Genomic DNA, 27551 nt, shown 5'->3' on the forward strand with positions numbered 1-27551 from the left:
TTCAGTCAGTTAAGTGTCTGACTCTTGATTTAAGCTCAGGTCATGATCTCAGGGTCGTAAGATCAAGCCCCACATCCAGCTCTGTGCTGGGCATGGAGCCTGCTTAAGATTCTCTCCCTCCCTCTCCTTCTGTCCTTCTCCCCCCCTAAAAAAAAAGTACATAAAAAAATAAACAAAGTAACTGATAATGGAAATAAGGGCTCATGTAATATTGGCTTGGTGAATTCCATGACCGAGAAGAACAAAGCAAACTAAAATGTTTAACCCAGAAAACAGTGATGGGACATTTCAACTTTTCCAAACTAAAGGTAAGCAACCGTTTTTCATGGCAAATTGGTATGTTGTTTTGCTGTTGCTGGTTTTTTACTGTTGTTGTTCTAAAAAATAAAAGGATACACAACTCAGGATCATGGAACAACATTTAATCATAGGTATCCAGGAACACTAGATAGGGTCAAGTGGTCCTATCAACAGCAACAACAACAAAGGACTTGATACCTGGGGCCTTGTGAACTGGGTCTCGCTAGCTTAGGTCTCCCACTAAAAAGAGAGAAAATGTTCAGTACCTTGACTTTGGCAGTGCATCCTGAAAGTCGAAAAATTCCTTCAGATTCCAGGCCCGATTCCTCAACTTTCTCAAAAAACTAAAAAGCAATGATACATCATAAAAATGAATACCTCCATGCAATTATAAACATCTGAAATAACAATGATGGTGACAACAATAAATAAATTACCATGCATATATAAGTCCTGTGCCTGGTATTTGAATGCTTTGTGAAATGTTCACAACTGCCTCTAAGGTCAACAGTAGTTACCAATTTGCAAATGCAATGGAGACTGAGAATTGGCCTATCACTTTCCCAGGATCGCCCTCAAAAATGGCACTGTCTCTCAAGCTCCTGCTCTTGACCACTAGAATACACCGCCACTTGGCCAATTTAAGATCTGATTACTGTATATCTCTTTCTGCAGATGGACCAATAGGAAAAGATTTCAAATTTACTATTATTGGGTGCAACCACTTTAGCTGAGAGACAATAGGAATTCTAGAAGTATGACCAAGAAGGCAGAAACCGTAAAGGCTTATACCTCTCCTGAGTTCCCATGGTGATGATGATGATGACGTTGTTAACGTAGTAATAACATAACCTAACATTTACTGTGCACTTACTGTGTCAAATGCCCCTTTCTCAGCACTTTGCCATCTATTAACTCATTTAATCCTCACACTAATCCTACCAAGCAGGTGCTAATCGCATCCCCATCCAACTGCCGAGAAGACTGAGGCACAGAGAGGGTAAGTGACTTGCCCGTGTTTACACCGGAAGAGGAGGATCCAGAGTCTCTGCTATTTTCCTTTCAAGAAATGGTGGTGCCTGAAATTAGGGAGTTCTTACAGGTAGGGAGAGAAATGGATATTTAGGCCAAGGAAATATATCCATTAAAAAAGACTCTCCCATAGGAGTGGAAGAATAATACCTTAAGCTGTCTTCAAAGAGGAATACTTGATATCAGGAATAATAATAGCTAACATGTATTGAGTTGCTGATATACATCCAGATTTAGCTGAACTAGCATTTACTGTGCACCTTCCATTTGCTAAGTTCCATGCTACATTTTTGTAGCTACATAATAATATAAATTCATGTGTTCAATCTCCTTGGAATTAGATTTTTATGCACTGTCTTCAAACTCTGTCCTTTACACAGAGGACAGAGGTCATCATTCTAGTTCTAATTCAAAGAAGGAAAGAAAATCTTCGTGTCACCATGGATTTTGGCCGTGGACATACGCTGCGCTCCCTTTCACCCTTCCTCCTGGCTCGCTCTACGTTCAAGGGTAAGGTATCTCACCCTCCTCTGCCTCAGTGGCCTCATTAGTAAGAAGGGAGATGATAACACAACCTCCTCGGGCTGCTGAGTGCTGACTACCCATGCTTGCATATGGATGGCACCTGCTCAGGGAACACACCCTCAGATGCCCCTGTGCATGCTGGCACATCTCGAGCACCCTCCGGCTCTCTCATCGCCGGCCTCTGCCTCTATGAGCAGCAGTCACCTGACTTGAGAAGTCGCTTAGTCTGAGGCACTGGCAGCAAAGTTTAAGAGCACACAGCAAAGAGCCATGGCATTGTTACTGTGAATATGGTAAGTTTATGTTTTCTCAGTCAATATTTTTCTACATTACTTAAAAACTCAATTTAAAATGCAGTAAGATTTTGCTTAGGGCTTGGGATTTTAAATGTGCCACTGGATGTCACTGTTGAATAAATGCATACTTAAGTAAACCAGTGTAAATTGTTGGCTATAAAAAACATGACTTAAAATCAAATCAGCTATTGAGCAATGATGGTCACTGAGATACTGGCAGATGATAGTTATGGTAATATTTTTCAAAACGCCCTTCCCCTTTATCTAAATATATCCTATCTTCATAGTCATACCTGAAAAACCACCAGAAAAGTACATTTTAGGCTTTCTTAAGCTTTGTTTGGCAAATTCATTTAAATCATCACACATACATATTTTAAAAACACCCAACCTGTGATATAGCTCAGCAAATACTTAAATAATCAGTAAATGTACAGGTGATAATTAATGGTCATCTTGTATTCTGCAGAGAATATTCAAATACACACACAAACATATAACACACACAAGTAACCTTTAGAAAATAATGGAAAAAAATATAACAGAAGGAAGCCATGTGACAGAGCATCTGTGTCCATCACCTGATGCTTTATGGTCAGACAGTGCAACAAGCTCCAAAAGTCTGCAGCAAGGCAAACTGGTTACAAGTGCTGTGGGATGCATGAAGAAATGTGAAAATCACCAAAGGCCTGAGTCCTAGGAGGGCTTTAGTGTCTTTAAATAGACAAGAAAATTCATTAGCAGGTTTGCAACGCCAAACTGCAAGCAGGAGGCTCTATTATTTCCCCAGTCATTTACATTCCACTCACTTTTTGTAACACCAGGGGGACCTTCACTCCAGGGTCTTTCTTTCGGTCACTGTCCAATAGGACTGTAAGTGGAACGCCAAAAATACCATTGTCTTCATTGTAAAATGGGCAAGAAAGAAAGAAAGAAGAATCAGGAAAGCATTATCTTATTCCAGTGCGTCAAAGTGTTAAAATCAGAAGAAACCGGTCTTAACTACCTCGTCCTTTTACTTTCTCAGTTTTGTTTCTTTTCAACTGGATTCCAAAGGCATCAAAAAAGGCAGTCAGTTCAATGAGAGAGAGATGGCGGATTTTCTTCATGTCTTCAGCAGACAGATCTCCTGCTTCGGTTAGGCCAAATCTGGTTTTCTGGACAATAAATTTCTAAAATACATATTGAAGATATTTATTTCCTATGGCAAAGGAAAATTATTACCCCTCATTCAAATGCCACCTGGACATTCTCAATCTGTATAGCAAAACATGCCGCTTGTAAAAAAATCTCTGAGAAGCAAGCTGTGTCATAGAAAGATTATGAATAATTTTTAGAACATTTACAGAACACTCTTGTGCTAAAGTGTACTATAACATTGTCATCACAACCATGAAAACATCTTTCTCCTAAGAAACATCCTGTGTTGTCCACTGATGTCCCAGGCACCACATGGAATATACCTACCAGGGGTACATGTGACATGTGCACACAAAGCCCAATACCTAAGTGCTCCCAGAAGAGCTTCTGACGTATCTTTTTGGGTTGGGGGACCATCAGTCTTTTAATCAGGATGAGACTAACTAATCTCCCCATTGAATGTGATGCACAAGCCTGCTGAGACAGTAGTTATTCTACCTTACACCTCAAATTCAGATATTACAAGTCCAAATATTTCTTAAAAAGAAAAATACACAGAAAGTACCAAATAATCCCATTATCATTTTGAGACAATGAATTTGCTATATTCCCCATTTCCACAATAGGAAACAAAATACAGTAAAATGACAACCAAAAAAATTCTTCAACAATTTAGAAATACTGTGATGACTATAGTAAGACCTTTTAAGAAAGATCTTATATAATACCCACAAGTTTGCTTTGCTCTCAAAAAACCTGGTATGGAAAAAAATTTGCTAAAGTAGAAAAATCCCAGTTATTTCAATTACAAATATATTCTCTATAGGGGCTCCCTCAGTTAGAGCTTTCTTGAGGTTTTTAAACCATCCATTTATTCATTCATTTGTTCATTTAGTCAACAATTGCTCCTTAGAACCTCAAGTATTCTAAAAAGTAAAACAACAAAATGTAGAATGTGGTTTGGGGCACACCTTGTCCTATTAAAAACTTAGTTGTTTTACCTTCTTTCTGAGACCAAGGCCCCGCATGACAAGAACTGCAATCATTCATTAGGTAATTACCACTTGCTAAATCCCATGCAAAGTTCTTCATGGGAGACTGACCTGCACCCCAGGTGACCCAAATCTCAGGAGGGCACAGCCTGGATGAAGGAACTGGGGGCCAGCATCCTCTCTTGGATGACTCTCTCTAAAGATTGGGAGGGATGTCTCTGAAACCAGAGTCCCACTGGATTCCCTATTTTGCCCTAGAACACCCCTGTGCCCTCCAACATAGAGGCTGCTTAGGGACCAGGAGAAGTTTTAGAGTTTGACATATGTAGGTTTAAATCCTGTTTCAGCCTCCTACTCACTGTGGGGCTTTGGATATATAACTTCGCTTCTTTGGGCTTCAGTGTTTTAGCTGTAAAATGGGAGTGGTATGGGGTGATTCCAACGCGGATACCTAGTGCAGCACCAGGGTGGTGGAAGACACTCAGTGAGTCTTACAGGTCTTGCCCTGCCCTCTTGCTCCCCCCATCCTGGGGTTGTTGTCTGGGAATGGTCCAGTCTGCCTAGGCAAAGACTCTGCCAGTTTTTATATGATCATTCCTTTAGCCCTGAAACTGCCTGAGCCCTGCTGCTCATCGTGCCTCCAGCTCTGATCAGCACAGAATATTTATCGCTCTACATCATGAACTCTTCACAAATGCATTTACTGAGTAGCCAATAGATCAATGTAACATAGTTCTTGTAGTAGGCTTTCAGGATATAATATCCTGGATACAGATATAGATTTAGATATATAGATATAAGTATATATATATATACTCTGAGGCTTTCAGGATTATGAAGTAGATAGCTCTACTTGCCTATTCTGTAATAATGTTATAAATTCTTGAGTCTATTTTTGATGAATTTTTAGTGCCTTTTCTGCAAGTCCTCACTTCTTGTTGTAATGACTGTGACTTTTTGTAGTAACCCCCTCTGATATGTGGCTTCTAGAGGCACAACTAGGTATATAGTTAGAATCTGCATTAACCTATAATTAAGGATATAAACTGCATGAAATCACACACATCAGGAAATCCTATTTCCTCTGTAAAACAGTATTCAAGCATACACCCTCACAACTCTTCCTCAGTTGTGGCTGTACCAGTGCTGCCAGGTACAGCCAAGCAGGCTGTGCACTGCACAACAGATGGTGCCCTGGTATTACGCAACACTGATGCCTGCCCTCTCCCTCCACACACACACATTTAAAAAAGAAAAAAAATCCTAGTTTGTCCCATGGAAAAATCACAGGAAGTTATTGGAATAATCATGAAAGGTTTTACATACAGTTAAAGCATAGTCCTCTTTCTTAAAATTTGACTTCTTAAATTTACTTCTTTTTGGAGCCTCTGTAACCATTTCTGAATAAGATACTTCAAAGGACAGCTCTTCAGTTTCTGGTGGAATATTTTTTTTCACATAATCATCATCTAAAAAAAAGGATGTATAATTTTTATATGCCATTTAATCAATCAATATCATGTACTGTAAAATAAGCACAAAGTATTTCTAAGTTAACCTATAAGCACATCAGAATGCTTACATCCAAGGAACAGAATCAGACTCACCTAGAGGATTTCAGTTAAACAATAATGTGGGGTCATCGGACTTCCATATGAATGAATTTCTATAATTATTTTTTTAAGATTTTATTTATTTATTTGAGAGAGAGAGAATGAGAGATAGAGAGCACGAGAGGGAAGAGGGTCAGAGGGAGAAGCACACTCCCTGCTGAGCAGGGAGCCCGATGTGGGACTCAATCCCGGGACTCCAGGACCATGACCTGAGCTGAAGGCAGTCGCTTAACCAACTGAGCCACCCAGGCGCCCTGAATTTCTATAATTATTATCCAAACAAACTTTCTATTTCATCTGATGTTTTTAATCTTAGATTTTTATATCTCATAAAAGGCACTGGAGGATTACTACAGGAAAGCCCACAAATGAGGTCTTTCTTCTATATGATATAACAGTTAAGTCCATCTAAACCCAACGTTGCTGCTCCTGGAGAAGCAGAAGCTTAAGGCAGAAGGAGAACAGGCGAAGACCCCACAAGAATTCCTGCCTAAATTCACTTCTCTTGTTGTTTCTCCCAAATTATGGGATGTTTGTCACTTTGGATGTGTTCAAATTCAATTTGGACTACACTGCTAGGTTAGCTCATGTAAATTGATCCAAATTCTTGTGATTTGATTTGGTTACCTGACCTCATATGCTGTTTACTAAGAAACAGCCAAATGGGTGACAAGAAATGTCCCACATTCTCCGCGAGGTAGGTTGAAATTAAGACAACAGATTCCTTGACCAAAAACAAGTGAATCCAGAAATCATTTGAGTAATCCTAAACTCTGATTTCTGACTAAGATTTGGCTTGCTGGAAAAACTGTTCATATGCAGTGAAAAAACAATTTGATTATAAAAAAGAGAACTCATCTCTTTTACCCTCCTCTATAGACAGTGACTACAGGACAACCAAATAGGACAAAAAGAACAACGACAACAACAACAACGAGAAACAGAAGACCTAATTAATCTTACATTAAAAGTTAAAATGGGAGAAATTTGCAAATCAACAGATTTTAAAATTTTAAACAGAAATACTAAACAAAAATACAATACTCAAGTGGAAGAGGCCCAGTTAAAAGCCAACCCTGTAGCCTTGTATGTTAGAGCTGCTCTGGTGCTGTATACACTGGAGCATAAGGAGAGATTTTTGGAAGCGTCCTACTTCCCAGCCCATTCGCCACTATTAAGCAGATCCAGATTACTTGTGAAAGAGACCTCAAATCAAAGATACTACCCAAGTGAGTAGTTTCTAAATGATGTGATGGTAGTGAAGGAGAAAAAGATTCTGCTTCCAATTTGGCTCAATTAATTTTATCTGGTGTGACAGAATGGGGTGTTTGGAGCTGGCAGGGAGTGAGTGCTGGAGTGATAGAATCAAAATGGGGAAAACAAAAACAAAAACCCACACATTTTGCCTTGACAAAGTCACTGCTAACTGTACTGAGTGCCAGAACAAAAGCGAGAAGACACAGCTTAAGTTCAGTGTAGAAGGATGTGTCACTCACCACTCATTGCACTCTGAACTGACTGTCCAGGGTCTGGAGATCCGTTGGAATGAACTGGTAGAGCTGGAATAGTCTCAAGTATAGACTGTGAAACAAGGAAAGATGAATACAAGACATTTTACCATAAAAATACAGGCTACCCCACATCTGATTTATGTTCTGCAGTTTACAGAAGTTCTTTCCACACAAAGCAATTCTTGATTTCATACAGGGCTTGCACCTGATTTCCTGTTTCTATGTTCAGTCCAGACCTGTACAGCTCACAAGGGTTTCTCAACAGAGAACTGTGTCAAGGTCAAAATAACTGTGTCTAGGTCAAAATAACTGTGTCTTCTTAGCTCTTGAGAACTTGTTGCTCATACTCTTCCTAAGATGTAAAAATGACAATGCGTGATGTCACATAGTTTGATAAATACAGTATTTGTTATTCTTGATGTGGTAGTCACACGTATTGGTCTTAAATTTCAGGTGATGACATAGCCAGATGGCTAATGGAAAGGACCCTGAGGCCAGACTGCTGGGATTCTAATATAGGCTCTCCCACTTACTGTGTGACTTTGAGCAAGTCACCTGAGTTCTCTATCACTTAATCTCCTAATCTGTAAAATGATGATAATAAAACATATTCAAAGAGGTACTATGAATTTTAAATGACTTGTTCTGTAATCACATCAAACAATATTGGATACACACTGAGCACAATATGAGGGTTGGCTACTGTTAGTAATTAACATATTAATTCCTCCATGACAAAATACAGAGTGATAATAACTACCAAAAACTTAAGTATGTTTTCTAGTTCAGTTTCTAATTTGCTACTTTCTTTACCAAGATCCCGCCAAAGCATTGTCTTCCCCTGCAATATTATCAGAAGTTGAGTATCTTTTCTTTTTTAAAAAAGATTTTATTTATTTGAGAGAGGCAGAGAGCATGGGGGGCGGTGGTTAGCAGGAGAAGGAGAAGCAGACTCCCTGCTGAGCAGGAAGCCTGATGCAGGGCCAAAGGCAGATGCTTGACCGACTGAGCCACCCAGGTGCCCCAGAAGTTGAGTATCTTTGTAAAGCCCCATGAAGCAAGTCAACTGCTCAAGTCTGGATGGGTATTAGTAAAAAAAAAAAAAAAAATTTATACACCAATCCTACCATTTCTGCCAATATAAATTTTAATGTGGTAGTTATTATCTATGAATGTGTGTGATGATGAAAATCTGGTATTCAATCAGCAATCTTTTATGTACTATTCAATATAAAGTCTGTTCATTTTTTTCCCCAGAGCCTGATGTTGTTTCTTTTATTCTCATATTTATTTAGCAATAACTGAACACATGTTTCATGAAAGACTCTTTACAAATTACAAAAGGGAGTCTCGAATTCTGAGCCTTGTGTTCTCTTTTTCCTATTTTATTTCAAAGGAGAAGACACACTTGTAATTGTGTAAAAATCATGTAAATACATGGGCAGTTATTAAAACATAGATTCCCAATTACTATAATTGGTAGAAGAATGAAAAGACATAAAAAGGTCTAGAGCCATACAAGTCATTGTCCATCAGATTTTTGGTAGCTCTAAAAATGAAACTACAGAATAAAGATTACTGGTACACTAAAATCCTTAAAATGATATGGACCACTTTTCAGTGGTCTTCTGAAGTTTTCCAAAAAGAAATGCTTTCTCAAACTTTGAAATAACTCACCTATGGGAGACAACACTCTTGAAAACTGAGAGACATTTATTTAAAGGCTGCAACTGATGGTTTGGGATGCTTAAGCCTACGAATGTCAGTTTCTTGATCTGTGAAGTGGAGAAGTGTCCAATTTGCTGAGTTGATTTACTGGCCTCTAGCCAGCCCTACTGGACTGATGGAGTGCCTGCCCTTTGTAATGTAAATTATTCTGCGGCTATCTTGGGGGAGGCAGAAATTTAAATTGTGATTCCTGCTCTTGAGCTATTATTTATAATGAGGAGTTACAGAGTAACATTTATGGAACATTATTAAAAAGCAATCAACCCACTGTTAAGAGCTAATTTCTACAACACAACTATGTGTTTATTGGACGATAATGGAGAAGAAAGAGGTGCAACCTGGAAGGGTTTCACCCAGAGGTGGGTGAACTTGAGCTGGAGCTCAAAGCATGATGGAGAGGACTTACAAACACAGAGGCAGCTGACAAAAACATTCGAGCCCAAAATGGAGGTATAAATTTCAGGTATGGAAATATCTGAAACATTTCTGCTACAAGGAATTGTGGAGACACCGGCATGCCAAGAGTTGAGGCAAGGTATTAGAAAAATATGAAAAATAAATTGGTCAGGATGGTCAGCTCAAATCACGGAAGGCTCGGAAAGCCAGGTAGAGAAGAAGAGACACTCATAAGGGTTAAAACAAAAGAGAACAAAACAAACAAAGGAACATTCATGTGTTAAAGTAGGGGAACGATGTGGTAAAAATGAAAAAATGAAAAAGGAGAATACTGCCATTAAATGGACTTTGAGTTCTTAAGTAGGTTGAGTGAAAAGGCTAGGTGCTTGGTATTTATAGTTTTAAAACATCCACTTACCCGTTCAACATATTAACACTAGCATCATTTTAAAATTTTTACTAGTTATTTTAATATATTTGAAATATTAATGCCACTCCCATTTAAAACACACTTCCTTTGCTTGTCCATAACAGATCCTACCATTTCCCTATGTGCCCATCCACAACAGGCTGGGGCTTCAATTGGTGGGAAAGTCAAGGTTTTCCAGCCAGTGATGCTTGCTCTGCCACCCAAATCACACAGCACTGGGATTGGAGAGTAGAATATATGGGGGATGATTATTTTGAATTCCAATCTATAGAAGGTTGGCACTACCTGCCTGAGTTCTCTCAAAAGTAGACTTTGTATGATATTTTCTTCACATGAAAGAAACACCATGCCTAACATTTTTCATGTTCATTACTTATAGGAAAAGTTCACTAACTCAAAAGATGTTTCTGACCTTCCTGGCTAGCTACTTCTTTTTTTCTCAAGGTTTGAGTCAGTGTGTTATAACTCTGTGTATAAAAGCTGCCTTGAGTTAATACAGATAATAAGGTTCCTTTTCTATACCTGAGATCAGAACTGATAAATCTACATCTTGCCAAATTCCCCAGAGATAAATGTTTATTTTTAAATTGAAGTATAATTAACATACAGTGTCATATTAGTTTCAGGTGTCCGATATAATGATTCAACATATCTATCCATTTTTCAGTCTTTATCGAGATAAGTGTACTCCTCATCCCCTTTATCTATTTCACTCATCCTTCCACCCACCTCCCCTCTGCAATGCCACTTTGTTCTCTGTACTTAAAAGTCTGTTTTTTGTCTCTTTTTATTTTGTTCATTTGTTTGGTTTCTAAAATTCCACATATGAGTGAAATCATATGGTATTTGTCTTTGTCTGTCTGACTTACTTCACTTAGCATTACACCCTGTAGGCCCACCCATGCTGTTGCAAATGGCAAGATGTTATTCTTTTTTATGGCTGAGTAACATTCCATTGTATACATGTACACCACAATCTTTATCCATTCATCTATTAATGGACACTTGGGTTGCCTCCATATCTTTGCTATTGCAAATAATTCTGCAAACACAGGGGTGCATATAACTTTCTGAATTAGTATTTTTTTTCCTTTGGGTAGATACCCAATACTCCAGAGATAAACTTAAATAAGTAACATTCACTGGCAAATATGCAATCAACTTTGAAATAAAACATAGTAACAATTACAAAATCTATCCAAATTGAATTTAAAGTCATTCCAATAATATCCTGGATTAAAAATTAAATCACATGTGAAATTATAAGCTAAATGTTAGACAATAAGAGCATTAAATTCCAAAAATCCATGATAAAAGCTAAACTATTATTCAGAGATTAACTCTTAGCCTTAAATGCAAATAAGAAAGATTAAAAATAAATATGTTTATAATCCAAGAGACTTAAAAACATTATACAAGTAGAACCAAGAAGGAATGAAAAATTAATAAGGATTAAATAAATTAATACAATAGAAAAAGTAGGCTTCATTAATTAGAGGAAGTGACTTCCTAAAAAATATTGCTGATACAGGCAACTATTTACAGTTCTAAATGGGATAAAAGACATAAATATTAGGAAAATAAAAGGAGAAATAGCTACCTAACAGAAAACTTTAAAATTATACACCTAAATAAGTGTGTGTATATTTGAATATATGAGTGTATACACAAACAACATATATTGAAAATGTTAAATAAACTGAATGTTTTGGGGCAACTGGGTGGCTCAGATGGTTGGGCGTCTGCCTTTGGCTCGGGTCATGATCCCTGGGATCCAGCCCCACGTCTGGCCTGCTTCTCCCTCTCCCTCTGCCTCTACCCTGCTCATGCTCTCTCTCTCTCTGTCTCAAATGAATTAAAAAAAAAAAAAATCTTAAAAAAATAAACTGAATGTTTTGCAACAACAAATATACATTACTAAAACTCATACCATTTGGGATATAAAGGAATATAACTCTAAAACCATATCCATTGAAAAAGTAATCAAAACACTATGTCTACACTGATGCCAGGTCTTAGTGGTTTCATAAACAAATTACAATACAAACTTAAATATAATGGATTTTATAGATTATATATTTACACCAAATTTTAGTATATGGTTCTAAAACATGGAAAAAAGGTTCAAAGTTCTTAACATATTTGTACCAAGATTAGTATAACTCTGTAACAACAAAAAGAAATTATATATATGCTAACCCCACTATTAGAATCCTACTAATAGAACAGTTGTTAAAAATGCTAAAATAGTACAAACTGATATTCCATAATGTAATAAAGAATAATATAATACAAGTAGGTTTTATTTAGCAACAAAATTATAGTTCAATATTAGAAAGACCTATCAACAGAATTTCCTAAGGTAATTGCTTAACAAAGATAAATATATTCATTTTAATAGATGATGAACAATTACTTTATATAATTCAACCTCCATTCCTGATAAAAATAATTACAAGGCTCAGAAACCTAGAACTAGTATTCTACTTAATAATGAAACTTGGAAGACTTCATGAGCAAATCAAGAACTTATCAAAAGATCCCCATAATTATTATTCAATGTAACAAGTGATTATGGCCAGTCCAATAAGACAGGGAGAAGAAATAAAATGACAATTTTAAAGAATGAGTAATGAAAACTTTCACTATTTCAGGTGATTATCTGTACAAATTATAAAGTCAAATGAAAAGTTCTTAAAGAAGCAGTAATAATTTTCAGAAAGAAAGCTATAATAGTTTTTGTGAGAAACCAAATAATTTACTTTCCTTACATCTCTGCAAAAACAAACCAGAAGATGAAAAAACCTACCATTTTAAAATGTCAATGAAAACTATTAAGTTCCTAAGTAATTAATCAATGAAAAACATATATGGAAAAAAATGTAAGAAAGATTATGAACTTTTACGGGAAGGACAGAAGACATAAATAAATGGAAAAACACAATTATTATTTCTCAGTGGCATGAGTCAATATTTTAAGATGTGAATTCTCTCCCCAACATTAATCTTTAAATTCAGTGAAATTCTTAGTGAAGTCCTACCAAGATTTACTTAATGGGTGGTTATAGCATTATCCTAAGTTCATCTGGAAGTAAAAATTCCTGAGAAGAGGAAAGAAAATTTTGATCCAGAACAATGAGGGTGAACACATCCCAACAGATTTCAAAAACAAACCGCAGAGTCATAGTAATTATGATAGACCCCATATACAGGTTAATTTATCATAAAATTGACATTTCAAATGTATAGAAAAGACGAAAGATTGAACAAAAAAAGAAACAGTATTTGTCAAGCCACAGTTACCCTTTTAATAAAGTTAGGTTGCCAACTTTAAAACATTCCACAACACCCAACTCCAAAGGGAAAGTGGCTAGGACCCTCTGAAGTCTTGAAGATGACAATAAAATGTCCCTGGGAATTTATACTGCCAGGTGAGATTTACTTTACAAGAGTCATGGCCAGAGCCTTGAAGCCCTTGCTAACACTTCATTGAATTACTAGAAATGCTATCATCTAGAAGAAACTTAGGAACCAAACTGGGGTGCCAATGGCTCCTTATAACCAAGAAGCAGGGAAGTCAAAATGTATTTCCCTCATGGTAAGAAGTTCTAGAATGATTTTTAGTACAGATGCAGTAAGGGTTGAGTTCTCATCTGTCGGCTGGCTACTCTAGCAACTAACTAATTTGTTTAACATTTCTAAGTAAAGATATTCTGAGTAACAAGCAATCCAAAGTAAGTCAAAATGGAGACTGGTACCAGTAAGATTTTTTTGAGTCTCAATACCGCTGAAACTTTTATTTATATCATAATCAGCATTCAATCAGTTTTCAGAAAAACAAAATCTGAATGATTAACATACTCCAGGAGACGCTATCTATAACTGCTACATAAGATCACCGTCTTTCTCTTACACTCTCAAACTTTCAAGAATCTTATTTGCAGACAATCTGTATCTAGTAAGGACTTGGTGAATAAATGAATGGATCAATGAAGCCTAGAAAATAAGGCCAACCCCAAATCCTCCTCAGCAACTTAATTCTGCAACTATTCTGCTTCAGGTGTTACTTGGTGCGTGCATGGAACCACATGCAGTCCTTTGCTGGCTCATATAAAATGCCTGGGGCAGAAAAGTCAGCTAGAGACAGAAGGGGTCAGACTGTGTCAGGAGCTTTTATGTCAACTAGAAGATGTGGGGGGACTGCAGCAGGCGTTAAAACAAGGCTTGTATGTTTAGATCAATGACTTGCAGCTGTGGGAAGGATGAGTTTAAGGGGTATACGCTAAAGTCAGGGAGATCACTTTTGGGGCTACTTCAGTAACACAGGAAGATGATTTGTTTCTGTACTAAGGAAGTAGTTACAGGAAAAGAGGGGAGTAGAAATATTCTATAACTATTTACAAGACAAAATCCATAGTTCTCAGAGATGGGCACATAGAGGGGAGGGGAGCACGTAGGTAGAGTTGAGGCGAATGCTAGGGATGGTGCCCTGGGCACACAGTACCACCAGCTGAGACACAATATACAAGATCCTGTGCAAAAGCCTTAGAGCAGGAGTCTTCAGGCAGAGAGGCACAGCACAACTGTGAAAGGTCTCTCATAGGTAACTCCACACTTCAGTAGTTATCAGAGTTTGTGAGTGACTTACTTTTTCACCCATCAGTAAGTAGGGTGCACTGGAAAGTATCTCTAAAACAGACATCCTCACTCATTTGCATTCCAATGCACAATCTTAAATAGGAAAGTAGCAGCCGAATGTAGAGCCAGTAGGTCAGCCATTGTGGGTAAGACCTAGTCCACCTCTGCCATAACCTATAGGGCTACTGATAAGTTACTCATTGACAAATGTCACTCACATTCTTCTGTGCTTCTTATATGATCACTGTGTAACAAAGCAACCTCAAAACCAAAAATCTAAGAACACAACAGAAAAGCTCCCTCACCTAGGGCTAACAGGGATCTACTGAGAGTGTGCTATGCATGTGAACAACGTGAACATCAACCGTCCTTTGTCTCCAACTGGATGACAGATGAGAAACTACTGCTCAGAGGTCCATGTGAATATGCCCACTCCATCTATCTGCCTGACTGATGTGCTCTTGCCTGCCATCAACTCGCTATTGAACAACCACAACCTCATTGAACAGGGTCTCTCACTACTTCTGGTCCACTGTATCACCCCCTGCCAGAGCACCTGCACAGAGACACCAAGTGGGGATGTCCAGTGGTTCTGGGGAGGGGGGAGGAAATGATAAGACTTTCTGATCAAAAAAAGTACAAGTTCTGTTACTCAAGGCCAAGGAGTGAATGTGTCAGAAGTGGAGGATGTATATGGGTAAGTCCTGAGATCTAAGGCAATAGTGCCTTCAATATCAGGATGAGGGCTTTTTAATTTATCCCACAGGGAAAAAGGACTTCCGGGTTAAATGGCAGAATTAGGCCAGATTACTGATGTGAACTCAGCCAAGAGGATCAAAGGTAACAGATTCCTCTGGGCTTGATACACAAAAAGAACATCCTTTGGTTTCAGACCACAGTGGTATTAATTTATGGAGTCCTCTTTCAAACTGAGATTTAGTCATGCCTCAGTCTTGAGTCTCCTACTTCCTAACTGTTAAAATGTTGGTGGGTCTCCTGGCAGCTGTGGTTTCTTCACAATCTCAGTTCAAGTTTTCCTTATCTGTTTTAAAGAAACTGCTTCTTCTTGCCTTGAACTTGTAACTTTGCCCTGATGCGCAATTGTTTTGGCATGTGATGACTTACCACAGGGCCACTCCTAGGAACTGCAAAACTCCCTTCTTCATCTTGGGAACCATCTGACAGGGTGGTACTGTTGAGGGAAGCATCATCTGGCTAAATGGAGAAATAAAAGTACCATTTTTATTCAGGCAAACACTTCTAACGTGTGTATTACACCATGTGTATCTGTTTAGACGTGTGTGACACTCTACGAAGTTGTGACTGCCTGGGCAGGGACAGCTGCATCCAGTCCTTCAGGGAACATCACTATGAGTACCTAAATGCCAGGCCCTTTGACAGACACTGGCCCTTGTAGCTGACACTGTTATTGCCTGCCACAGACTCCTTTTCCCTTAACAATGTCTTGGTTCGATTCCAGGGAGTTAAACCAAAGAACTTCATTTCCAGGCTTCTTTGCAGCTGAGTGATCATGTGACAAGTGTGGTCAATGAGAGGTAAGTGTAATTTTAGTAAGACTGCTTCTAGAACAGCTAAGGCCTTCCTCAGCAAAAGGAAGAGGGTCAGCTCATGTACACTCATGACAGCACCGTAGATGACAGCCTAGAGTTGCCAGGTATCTTGTTCGAATAAGGACGATGGCCATGGCAATGGACAGCAGAGGTGGAAGATCAAGCCCACCTGGGTTTGTGCTAAGACATCATGTAATGCCCCATCAGACTTGGACCACCAAATTTCCATGTGAAGCGAAATAACTCCAACCCTTCCATGACATATGGCTAAACATGTCGAATCTTAGTGTTGAAACACACCCTATGATTATCTCTTGCAGTAACTAGAATTCAGTAGCAACAGTACCAGGTTATGTTTTTCATTCATAGAGCTAGAAATAAGAGATTTTTGATGTAGTGGACAATGGCTTCACTAAAATTTAAGACATAAATATTCTTTTCTTTACTGAAGGAAGCTTATTGCAAAACAGAATGTATTTGATACTTATGAAAATATACAGTGTTTCATTTTTTAAAAACTGTCAGGGCACCTGAGTGGCTCAGTTGGTTAAGTGTCTGACTCTTGATTTCGGCTCAGGTCATGATCTCGGGGTTGTGAGACTGAGCCCCGTGTTGGGCTCTGCACTGGGCATGGAGCCTGAGATTCTCTTTCCCTCTCCCTCTGTTCCTCCTTGTCACCTCTCTCTCTCTCCTTCTCTAAAAACAAAACAAAACAAAAAACCTGTCACTCACCTTGCTTGACCACATCGTCCACATTTCTTATAGATAGCAGGCATTACTTTATAAAATGAACAAAGAAGTTTTTGAGAGAGAGAAAGAGAGAGAACATGTGCACTCGGGTGCGGGGAGGGGCAGTGGGAGAGGGAGAGAAAGGGTCTTAAGCAGGCTGCACACACAGCATGGAGTCCGAAGCTGGGCTTGATTTCATGATCCTGAGACATGACCTGACCTGAAATCAAGAGTCGGCCACTTAACTGCCTGAGCCACCCAGGCGCCCAAGAACCTTTATTTAAAGGGACAAATAAAACATGAGAACTAGTATAAGATGGTGGACTGACAATTACCTACCTTCCCTCCCACCCTCATCACTAAAAATGGCAGAAAACATATATAAAACATATATATATGTTTATATACATATAACATATGTTTATATTTATATATTTATATATGTTTTATATAACATATATATATATAATTTTTTTTTAAAGGAGGTCATTTTGATAGCACTGGAAACCACAGCGGACCAACTCCGAAATTTCTAGATGAAAAGCAGATAGAATTGGTTTGGTAAAATAAAAACCTCTACGTAAGAGTAGCATAAAAGAAAATTTCTAGAGAGGGAGGAAAAAACAAACAAATAACAGAATTGTACAAGGACTACGAAAGGGTCCCGGGTAAATAGTTAAAAGTGTTTGCAAAATAGAAGCCAAGAAAACCAACCTCTTAAATATATAGACAACCCCTAAATATAATGCAGGAAAATCCCCCAATATGTAGTCTAAATAAAATGAACTAACTGCCTTGGGGGCCGGGATCCTAGCATGAGTATACGGGTCTAAGAGAAAAGGAAATCAGGAGGCCTAACAAAAGACATGGAGGGGAGACTGAAAGGAAATCAGTTTTGCCTGGAAATCAGTTTTGCCTGGAAAGTTCCCTGTCATTGGTTTGGCATCTGTGGATAATGTTTACTAACCTACCCGCCTCCTCTACACACTTCAAAGTTAAGTACACCCCACTTCCAAGAACACACAATCAATAATTTTAGCCTTTGGGGAAACTGATCTACTCAAGTGCAGAGGAAATATACAGCAATTTTCTCATCAATTAAAAATTAATAAAGTCTGTGCCATGATTCTGCAGAGAACTTTAGGAGCCCACAGAGCTGTATAATTCCACCTGAGAGTGTGCTGGTACCTTCCGCCTTGTAGAACACTTTCTACCCTATGCTTCCTTGGATGGAGCGTCTGGTGGATCATCTCACCCTCTTGCTGTTGACAGTATTCTCAAGGGACATGAGTACAAGGGAGGGACTAAGGAGCTGGAAAGGGAAAAATGCCCTGGATCCATAGTCCTGGTCAGAAGCTCTCTCTGCACTGGAGGCAAAACCTAAAACCTGAAACACTTACTGTCACTCAACGGGAGATGGGCACTTTCCTGACCAGACAGATGGTTCTCACACTCGGGGAGACACTTCACTGTTTGCGTCACTTATTATTACACATTCCAAAAGCTGACACTTCTCCACACAAGATGTTTATATTTGAAAAATAACTGGGAAAAAACCTAAATATTTATATCTAAGTTGATACTGAAAATATTGAAAAAAATTTATATGGTAGTCTATTATTTTTATGTATGAGCTCACCCCTGAGGACCAAGCTTTAGTTGACAACATCCTCTACTTGGAATACATACACAAAAATTAGTTTTTGTTGGGCGCCTGCGTGGCTCAGTCGGTTAAGCGGCTGCCTTCGGCTCAGGTCATCATCCCGGGGTCCTGGGATCGAGCCCCGCATCGGGCTCCCTGCTCGGCGGGGAGCCTGCTTCTCCCTCTCCCTCTGCCTGCCTCTCTGCCTACTTGTCCTCTCTCTGTATCTCTCTGCCAAATAAATAAATAAAATCTTTAAAAAAAAAATTAGTTTTTGTTGTTGTTTCTCCCTATAGATGCTTTTAGAATTTAGTTATTTTTTATTTACCTACTAAATTATTCCTTGCTGAGTTTATGAGCTATGGGTGATGACCTGTGGGTGGCTTGTTTGCCAAAAATCTGAATTACATTGCATCCTTACTCAAGAGAAATGACAATACACATCCTTTACGTGAAATCAATGTTCATGGTGGCATTAGGCATAACTGCTCAAAACTGGAAACAATCCAAATGTCCATCATCAGGTGAACAGATACACCAATAGTAGTATATTTATGTAATGGATTACTAGTAGGAATAAAAGAACCAAACTTCTATCACATGCAGCAAATGTATGAATCTAAAGGTTACTGTAAGTGAAAAAAAGGCAGATACAAGAGTGCATTTTGTATTTATAGTTCTATTTATGTGAGAGTTAAAACCAACCTAAGGTGTTAGAAATCACCACAGGGCTTGCCTGGGTAGCAGCAGGAGGACAATTGGCTGGAAAGGGCCTCAGAGAGATTTCTGTTGCGATGGAAATGTTCTGTTTTGATGGACTTGGTTATATGGGTAAAAACATATGTTGGAACTAATTGAATTACACACCTAAAAACATGCACTTACAGTTTGTAAATTATACCTCAGTAAAAAACATAAAAATAATGTGATTCCTTTAAAAAATTTAATTCTTCTCTTCAGTGTGATTTAAGGGGCTATTGCTGCTATGAACCAAGAACCCACAGCTGCAATAATGGGGAAAAAGATGTTCTTGAGAAATAAGAATTTGTTTACTGAAATTTAGAAAAAGAGTGAGACAAGGTAAAAAACTACATTCATGACCAAGACAAAAACCCACTAATCTGGAAAATAAAGATGAAGAAACAGAGCAAACAGACTAACACGAGAGGAAATTTAGAAGATACTGAAATTCAGGGGCGCCTGGGTGGCTCAGTTGGTTAAGCGTCTGACTCTTGATTTTGGCTCAGGTCATGCTCTCAGGGTCGTGAGATGGAGCCCTGCATGAGGGTCCACACTGGGAGTGGATAAGATTCTCTCTCTCTCCTTCCCTCTGCCCTTTCCTCTCCCTCCTCCCCCATCTCTAAAAAAAATAAGAAAGAAGAAGATACCGAAATTCAATTCAAGCATGGCAACAACCATCTAATATGTGCTCTAGAGGGCGGGGGGGGGGGGGGGGGGGGGGGGGGGGGGGGGTGGGCGGGGGACACAGAAAATAGGGAGAAAAAAATGACTTAAGACATAACAGAAGACACTGTCCAGAAACTAGAGGGGAAGAAAACAGTTCTCAGGTGGAAAGAACTTGCCGAGCAGAGACCAAAATGAATAAAACAAACGGCAGATCCTCATGAGAGTTCAGAACTCCAGGAATAGATTCGAAATAAAATAAAAATTCAAAAATTGGTAGGGTAAACAACAACAAAAAAAACCTCATTTATGAAGGAATGAGATTCAGGCAACTAAAATAAGAAAAGAAAAACAAACGATGTTAAGAGTGCAAAAGTCAGTCAATTAGCAATAAGAGAAATTCTACCATAAAGGTTTTCCAGGACAGCTAAGGTTTTCTATTAGTAACGGTTAGTCAGGTGACACATGTTCCTATCGGGAACATCAACATAGTATCCAGAGTTTGCTAACCATCTTGTAAGCATAAGGATTAAATCCGCATGCCATGGTGGCAGCATAAAAGTAAAAAGGTAGAAGTTCATGCTAAGACTGGCATTGCGTTGTATTGCAGTTGTACCAGCAATGGTCTACCCACCAGCAGTTACTTGTTTTGTGATTAAAACAAACTCCTACTTCTTTAAATCAAAGTTCTTTAGATTTTCTTTTCCACAAAACAGAGATGTAACTGACATTGTTTTTAACAGATGCTATGATTGTATTCTGCAGTGAATTAGGAATCAATAGCAAGTGCAGCCACTTGATTTTCACCTAAGACACTGGAAATAAACTAGATCAACTACTTTGCTTTTTTAATAGACTAACACCTCGAATGACTAATTCATTTTGGTGGACTGCACATCTTACCTATACAAGAAGTGATTTGTAGAGGTTTGTTACGATGTTAGACTGCATTGTAAGACTTTTGTAAATGCCAAATTCAGTGGCATTTGTGATTTAGAGTCAAGAGTCAACTGCATATAATACCTAAATAAATAGACTATTTATTTTAAGTAGCTTATTGCAAAATAAACACTTTGGATATTAATTAAATCATAAGATGTCATGTGGACTCTTTTAAGGGTTTATTGAGCTATGACATACAATTAACTGCAGATATTTAAAGAGTAAAGTCTACAGTTTGTTGTTGTTCTAACAAATATGTAGGCCTGTGAAACCATCACCATAGTCAAGATAATGAACAAAACCAGCACCACAAAAATGTTCTTATATCCCTTTGTTAACCTCTCCTTCCCTCCTCTCCTCATCCATCCCCAGGTCCCCGGGCAATCACAATCTTCTTTCCCTCACTATAGGTTAGTTACATTTTCCATAATTTTACATAAATTGAATCTTTTTGGTCTGGCTTCTTTCACATGGCATAACCACTTTGGGATCCATCCCTGTTGTACATATCAATGGTTCATTGCTTTTTATCGCTGAGTAATATTTTGTTGTATGGATATGCCAGAATTTGTTCATCCATTTATCTGTAAGTAAAAACTGTTCCCAGTTTTGGGCTATTGTGCTAGAAACATTTGTGACTCAGTCTTTGTATGAATTTGTATTATGTATGAGTAGAACAGCTGGGTCTGTGGTAGGTATATGCATAACATTTTAAGAAACTGCCACATTATTTTCCAAAGTGGATGGACCATTTTACATTCCCACCAGCAATGCAGGAGAGCATCAGCTGTTCTGCACCCTTAGCAGTCTTTTTAATTTTAGTCATTCCACAGGTTATGTGGAAATATCTCACTGTGGCTTTATTTGTATTTCCATAATCACTAGTGATACTGAGCACCCTTCATGAGTTTATTTGCCATCCACATCTTTTTGGGTGATGTGTCTATTCAAATCTTTTTCCCATTTTAAAAGATGAGAAAAAGAAACAATCTTCTACCACTGGAAAGCTCAAGGTATATTCTTGAAAGAGAAAGTTGATTTGTTTTCAGAAGTAAAGGATTTGTGCACTTAAGTTAAGGGAACTAAAGGTTAAATACCAGCAGGGAGCAGATTGGGGATAATTTTTAATATCAAAAAAACCTTTATATTATTTCTATAAACAATTGGGGTTATATTCTGGGATTAAATGGGAAAGTTAAGTCAGATGATCAAACCTCTCTTTCCTAAAACCTAATACGGTGAACAAAACATAACTTAAAAATAGGAAAAAAGATTCCCAGCAACATTCACATGAGTGGTGACTGGAGAGAGAGATATTCCAGGAATAACATAAATTCTTTTCTATAATCCAACCCCCCTCCCCATCAAAACAGCACTAATGAAGAAAGCAAATGGAGAAAATTTTTAAAAAGACAACCATCATGTCCAAATTATGAGGAAAGACAACAAAAAGTGTGAGTAACCACACCTGGGTTCACCATATGCACATTCAAACAAAGACTCTCCCCAACACCATCTCAACAGGGAGGAGGGAACCTATGGGATTCACCATTCTGCCTTTTTTTTTATCCGGGAGGAAGTTAGGAGAGGGATTATGAGGACAGAAAAATAAAAAAAGAAAAGAGACTACATAACTTCCACCAAACGAGAGAAAAGATAACTTAAAGTAGGAGTGCACATAGAAACCTGTGAGAAAATGCTCTGAGCTAAACCATAAATGAAGTCACCTTTCCTAGTTGGAAATAGATAATCAGCTCCATCCTCCTCCTCAGGCTTGCCTGACTGTGCCCTCCTCTGGGTCACCCGGGAGGAGAAGTGGGGATGGGGCAAGCAGGGAGACGGGGGAGGGAGGGAGGGAGCACTGGATACCTGGGGTTACACGTGTGGTCAAAAGAAAGGCGCCTGATCGTCACCTTGCACTGGACAAACAATAGAAACCTGAGGACACCTGCTTCTCCTCCAAGAGATGGACCTATGGATCGATAGAATGAACACTCTTATGAGAATTTTTTAAAACAAAAGAAAAAATGTAAAGGAAATAAATCTGCCCCAGAAAAGGCCTACAGTCATAGGTTCTCTGGGTATTTATCTGTTTTTAAGAGCATGCAGTTATTTGTGGGTTTAACTATTAAACTTGGCTTTATTTACTGCTGAATGTTTTCCTGCAAATTGAGTAAAGGTGGATCGGTATGTTGAGAGCTGTAGCTATCCAGCCGTCTTAATTAGGGTGCACTGGTCTGAAGTTCTGCCTGATTATCGTGAAAAAATGACTTCTTTTTTTTTTTTTTAAGATTTTATTTATTTGACAGAGAGAGAGACAGCCAGAGAGAGAACACAAGCAGGGGGAGCAGAAGAGGGAGAAGCCTTCCTGCTCTGCAGGAAGCCGGATGCGGGGCTCGATCCCAGGACCACGGGATCATGACCTGAGCCGAAGGCAGATGCTTAACCATCTGAGCCACCCAGGCGCCCCGAAAAAAATGACTTCTTCGTTCATCCCTACCCCAGGTTATCCTGCTGTAACTTACCAAGGAACCACTTGTTTTGATAACTCCTGGCAGCTCTTTTTCCTCCTGGGTTCCATCCAACTGAGCAGGATGGTTGTCACAGGTATCACCTGGCTAATGAGAGAAATAAAGTCATTTTTATCCAGGCATATCCGTCCCAACATGACTGTTTATTCCATTATACATTATATAAGACTCTTCAAATGTATAGCCACGTGGTGATAAACGGAGTTAACGACTACCTGTGCAATGGTAATGGCATTCACCAATTCATCCACAATTAATACTGATCCTCATACATGCCGTGCATTACAGCATAAGTTGTTCTCAAAATCCACTGTTAATTGCCTGCCAGAATCCACTTTTCTTTTCTTCTTCAACTTATGAATATCATGATCTGCTCCAAAGATGCTATGTCTAAACTAAAAAAGACTAAAGTGTGATCATGTGATGGCTATGACCAATGAGATACAAGTAGACTCCTACTTGCTAGAGCATCCAGGAAGGCTAATGTTTTCTTGTTAAAGTGGATAAAATCCGCTGGCTGATGCTGCTGCTTCTTCACATGGACAGAGTGTCTGTGATGCCCAGATACTTGATAAGCATTAAATATTAGCCCACAGGCTAAGTGGAGCAGACTGGAAAGATGAAAAAGTTGGTAGATCCATCCTAGGGATATCAGCCACACCAGCCTCAGACTTCTTATTTTATAAGGACAATATCTCTAATCATCTAAGTCATGAAGCTTACTGATTAAACAAACTATGCCACTTTAAAATCAGACTTCATAACTTTTTGTAATGATTTATAAATCAGCAAGAGTGGTCAGTTATTTTCAATCAAGAAACTAGAAATACATTAGATTGACTAACTCACAAACACATAAGACTGAACCCAAAATTTCATTCCCATTCACTGAATATTGTAAAAGCTCTGATTTTCATTATGCAGCAAGTGTGTTTGGAGACTATTCTGATTGTGATAGATGGCACTGTAGGTCTTGTGCATATGCTCTAAGATTTTTAGCAGCATTAATGATAAAATGGCATTCCCCAAAATAAGATGCAATTATTCTATTCCATGACTGAAGCAACATTTTGCCAAATTAAACATACTGGATATTAATGAAACCATAAACTGCTACGTGAGACTTCAGAAACTGTTGTATTTCATCTTGCTTTTCCATATTTTCTAACTTTCCCCCAATGTGTATGCATTATATTAAGAAAAACAGACATCTGTTTTGAAGTGGAAACAATGCTAAAGAGGCAGTACAAGAAACCAGGTCAGGACAGAGGACTGAGAGCACACCACTCACAATCACTCAGAATTTGAGAAAGGTATGTATTGTTATAAGAAGAGCTCCAAATGGCACTGGAAACCAACAAGGTGTCCTAATAACAGATGAGAAATTGTTAGAAATTTCTGGGAAATAAAATGTAAACAATGTATTTCATAATTGTACAGAACTTAGGTTAAGAACAGCATAAAACAACTTTGCTGGCAAGGAAAGGATAAATCTACAAAAAGCAAACATACAAACAATCAAGTAAGCACAGTGTGAAAATTACAAAGGGCAGGAAGGGGCCTTAGCTCAATGGCCACAATAATTTATCATGAAGTGTATCCTCAATTAAAGGGCCAGACAGACCTACCAGAGGCTCCCTTTACACCGAACAGCAGGCAGAAGCTACATATGGACCCAAGAAAAGCACTCTGGCTGAAGTGAACCACCTGCCTTGGGACGTTGCCCAGGGTTGGGAACAAAACACATCTCAGTATCAGGTAACTCTGGACCTTCATGAAAGTCATGGAAGGGAGAATAAAAGGAAAACATCAGTTTTTGTCTTGGATAGCAAGAAACGAAGCCATTCACCACTCTCCCTTTGCTGTGTGCATGTGTGTGCACACACGTGTGCACATGAGTGTGGATACTCACCCATATGCACAGTTAAACTAACTTCCATTCACATACCTTACTGACTTACACAGTATCCAAAATCAGCCCCCTCATTCCATAAAGAATCCTTTGGGAAATTATCAGCAATAACACACCCTAAGTCACTAATTGGTCAATCTGATCCATTAATAAATATAAATCAATCACCAAGGACCATGAGACACTGGAGAAAATTAATGTAATGAATAAGTCATTCATGGCAAAAAATCAACATTCTAAAAAAGTACAGTGATAAACATTCTGGGAAAAAGAATTGAGGGAAGGAAAAAGGCTTAAAATAACTTGATTTCAGAGAGATTTGAGAAGATTTTATAACCATAAATCAGGACTATCACAATAAAGTGGAAGTCAGTGAAAAAGAAGGAGTTCCTGTCAATTAACAGTATGACTACTGAATTAAAAAATCAGTAGAGGCTAAATTATAACCACTCATGGCAAAAATGAGAATTAGGAATCTCCAAAATGATACAGACAAACTCTACTAGCATACAGAACAAACAGGAAAAAAAGATAAGGAAATATACAATTTAAGAACTATGTGAGTTTAACACGCAGGCAATGAAATGAAGAACAGGAAAATGGAAAAATAAAATAATTAAAGAAATAATGGAAAGAGAATGGCCAGAACTGAAAGAAAAGGAACATTTTTCAGCAACAAAAAGCTAAGTGTTGATCATGATTTTTAAAAAAGATGTGAGGGGCACCTGGGTGGTGCCGTCAGTTGAGCATCCAACTCTTGATTTCTGCTCGGGTCATGATCTCAGGGTCATGAGATTGAGCCCTGCATGAGGCTCCGGGCTCAGCCCAGAGTCTGCTTAGGTTTCTCTCTCGCTTTGACAACCCCCCACAACCCGCCCGCCAAACACATGGACATGAGCTCTCTCTCTCTCAAACAAAGAAATCTTTTAAAAAAATAAATTAAAGGGCGCCTGGGTGGCTCAGTTGGTTAAGCGACTGCCTTCGGCTCAGGTCATGATCCCGGAGTCCCGGGATCGAGTCCCACATCGGGCTCCCTGCTCAGCAGGGGGGTCTGCTTCTCCCTCTGGCCCTCTTCCCTCTCGTGCTCTCTATCTCTCTCTCTCAAATAAATAAATAAAATCTTTAAAAAAAAAATAAAAAATAAAAAAATAAATTAAAAAAAAAAGATGTCATATCCTGATGACAGTTCAGGTCTCCTACACTAAAGATAAATGTAAAAGGCTTCCAGAAATACAAAAATGAGAGAAGGAAACAAAGGAATAAGATTTAGAGAGACATCAGACTTCTCAACATTATCACTATATGAAAAAGCAAACAGATTAATATTTACAAATTTCTGTAAAAAATTAATATAGGGCCTATCACTTTGATACTCACCAATTTAGGATTTATGCTTTTTGGATATGAAAATTTAGTATCCACAGATACTTCTTGCCAGATTTGCTCAAAGGATAAAAGGTGCAATCTGCTAAGAAGATGTAACATTTTGTAATACATATGATTATGCAAATTAATTTTTGTACTATTCTCTGTAGTTACTCTGCTATGTTAGCCTTCACCATCTTCCTGGGAGAAAAAAGGTACTCGCTTTCTCATTCTAGAAACTAGTCAGTAGTTCTGGGGTAGGACTGGAACAAAACTTTATGTCCTCTTCCATCTCACTGTAAGATTTCTTCACATGTTTGGCCCACACTTGCCCCTTTAATTCACCTTTAAAAGGTGATAAGACCTTCAAGGAATTGAAATACATGAAAGTGATAAAAGGGAAAAGAAACAAAAGATACCTAGGCTAATCATGAGAGTCCATGGCCAGGGTGGGTGTGTTGGGTGTGGTATATAAGACTTCAAAAAAGTTCATTCTTCCGTGCTGCCTTGACATCTGGTAAAAGCAGAAGGACCATAAGCGCTCTAACTACAAGCTCCCCGCGTACTCTGGTCCCTCCTATAAGGTCCCCTAGACAGACAATGCTCCTTATCCAGGGGACCAGACACATTTCCCGCTTATCCTTGAGTAAATGGGTTTCAGTTCCTTGTCAGCCGATGGACTTATTCAAACAAGCCAATCACATCCTCCCATGGGAACCAAGGGGCACCTCACTCTCTTGATACTACACAAAGCCCGCCTCCTACCACCCCTGGTTATTCACTCTGTTCCCAAGTGCACCCTACATGTGGCTCTGTGTGGTGTCCTCCTCCCCCAGGCTGTGAGACCATGTGAT

General features: G+C 38.6%; 1 protein-coding gene across 7 annotated transcripts in view; it reads right to left on the reverse strand.

The window, feature by feature from the left end:
- ARHGAP28 (Rho GTPase activating protein 28) overlaps positions 1–27551 on the reverse strand; it is a 212031-nt gene that overhangs the window by 50834 nt on the left and 133646 nt on the right. For 6 of the 7 annotated variants that reach the window (XM_027577192.2, XM_027577186.2, XM_027577189.2 and 3 more), the window contains 7 exons: positions 23415–23507; positions 15727–15816; positions 7395–7479; positions 5612–5754; positions 3160–3325; positions 2963–3054; positions 567–644 (listed from right to left, as the gene is read on the reverse strand). In XM_027577192.2, the coding sequence (XP_027432993.1) occupies positions 567–644; positions 2963–3054; positions 3160–3325; positions 5612–5754; positions 7395–7479; positions 15727–15816; positions 23415–23507 (747 nt within the window). The remainder of the gene's footprint in view (positions 1–566; positions 645–2962; positions 3055–3159; positions 3326–5611; positions 5755–7394; positions 7480–15726; positions 15817–23414; positions 23508–27551) is intronic. The other variant, XM_027577187.2, reaches the window with a different exon arrangement.

The sequence above is a fragment of the Zalophus californianus genome, chromosome 14 (assembly GCF_009762305.2).
Source record: "Zalophus californianus isolate mZalCal1 chromosome 14, mZalCal1.pri.v2, whole genome shotgun sequence".
Taxonomy (NCBI): domain Eukaryota; kingdom Metazoa; phylum Chordata; class Mammalia; order Carnivora; family Otariidae; genus Zalophus; species Zalophus californianus.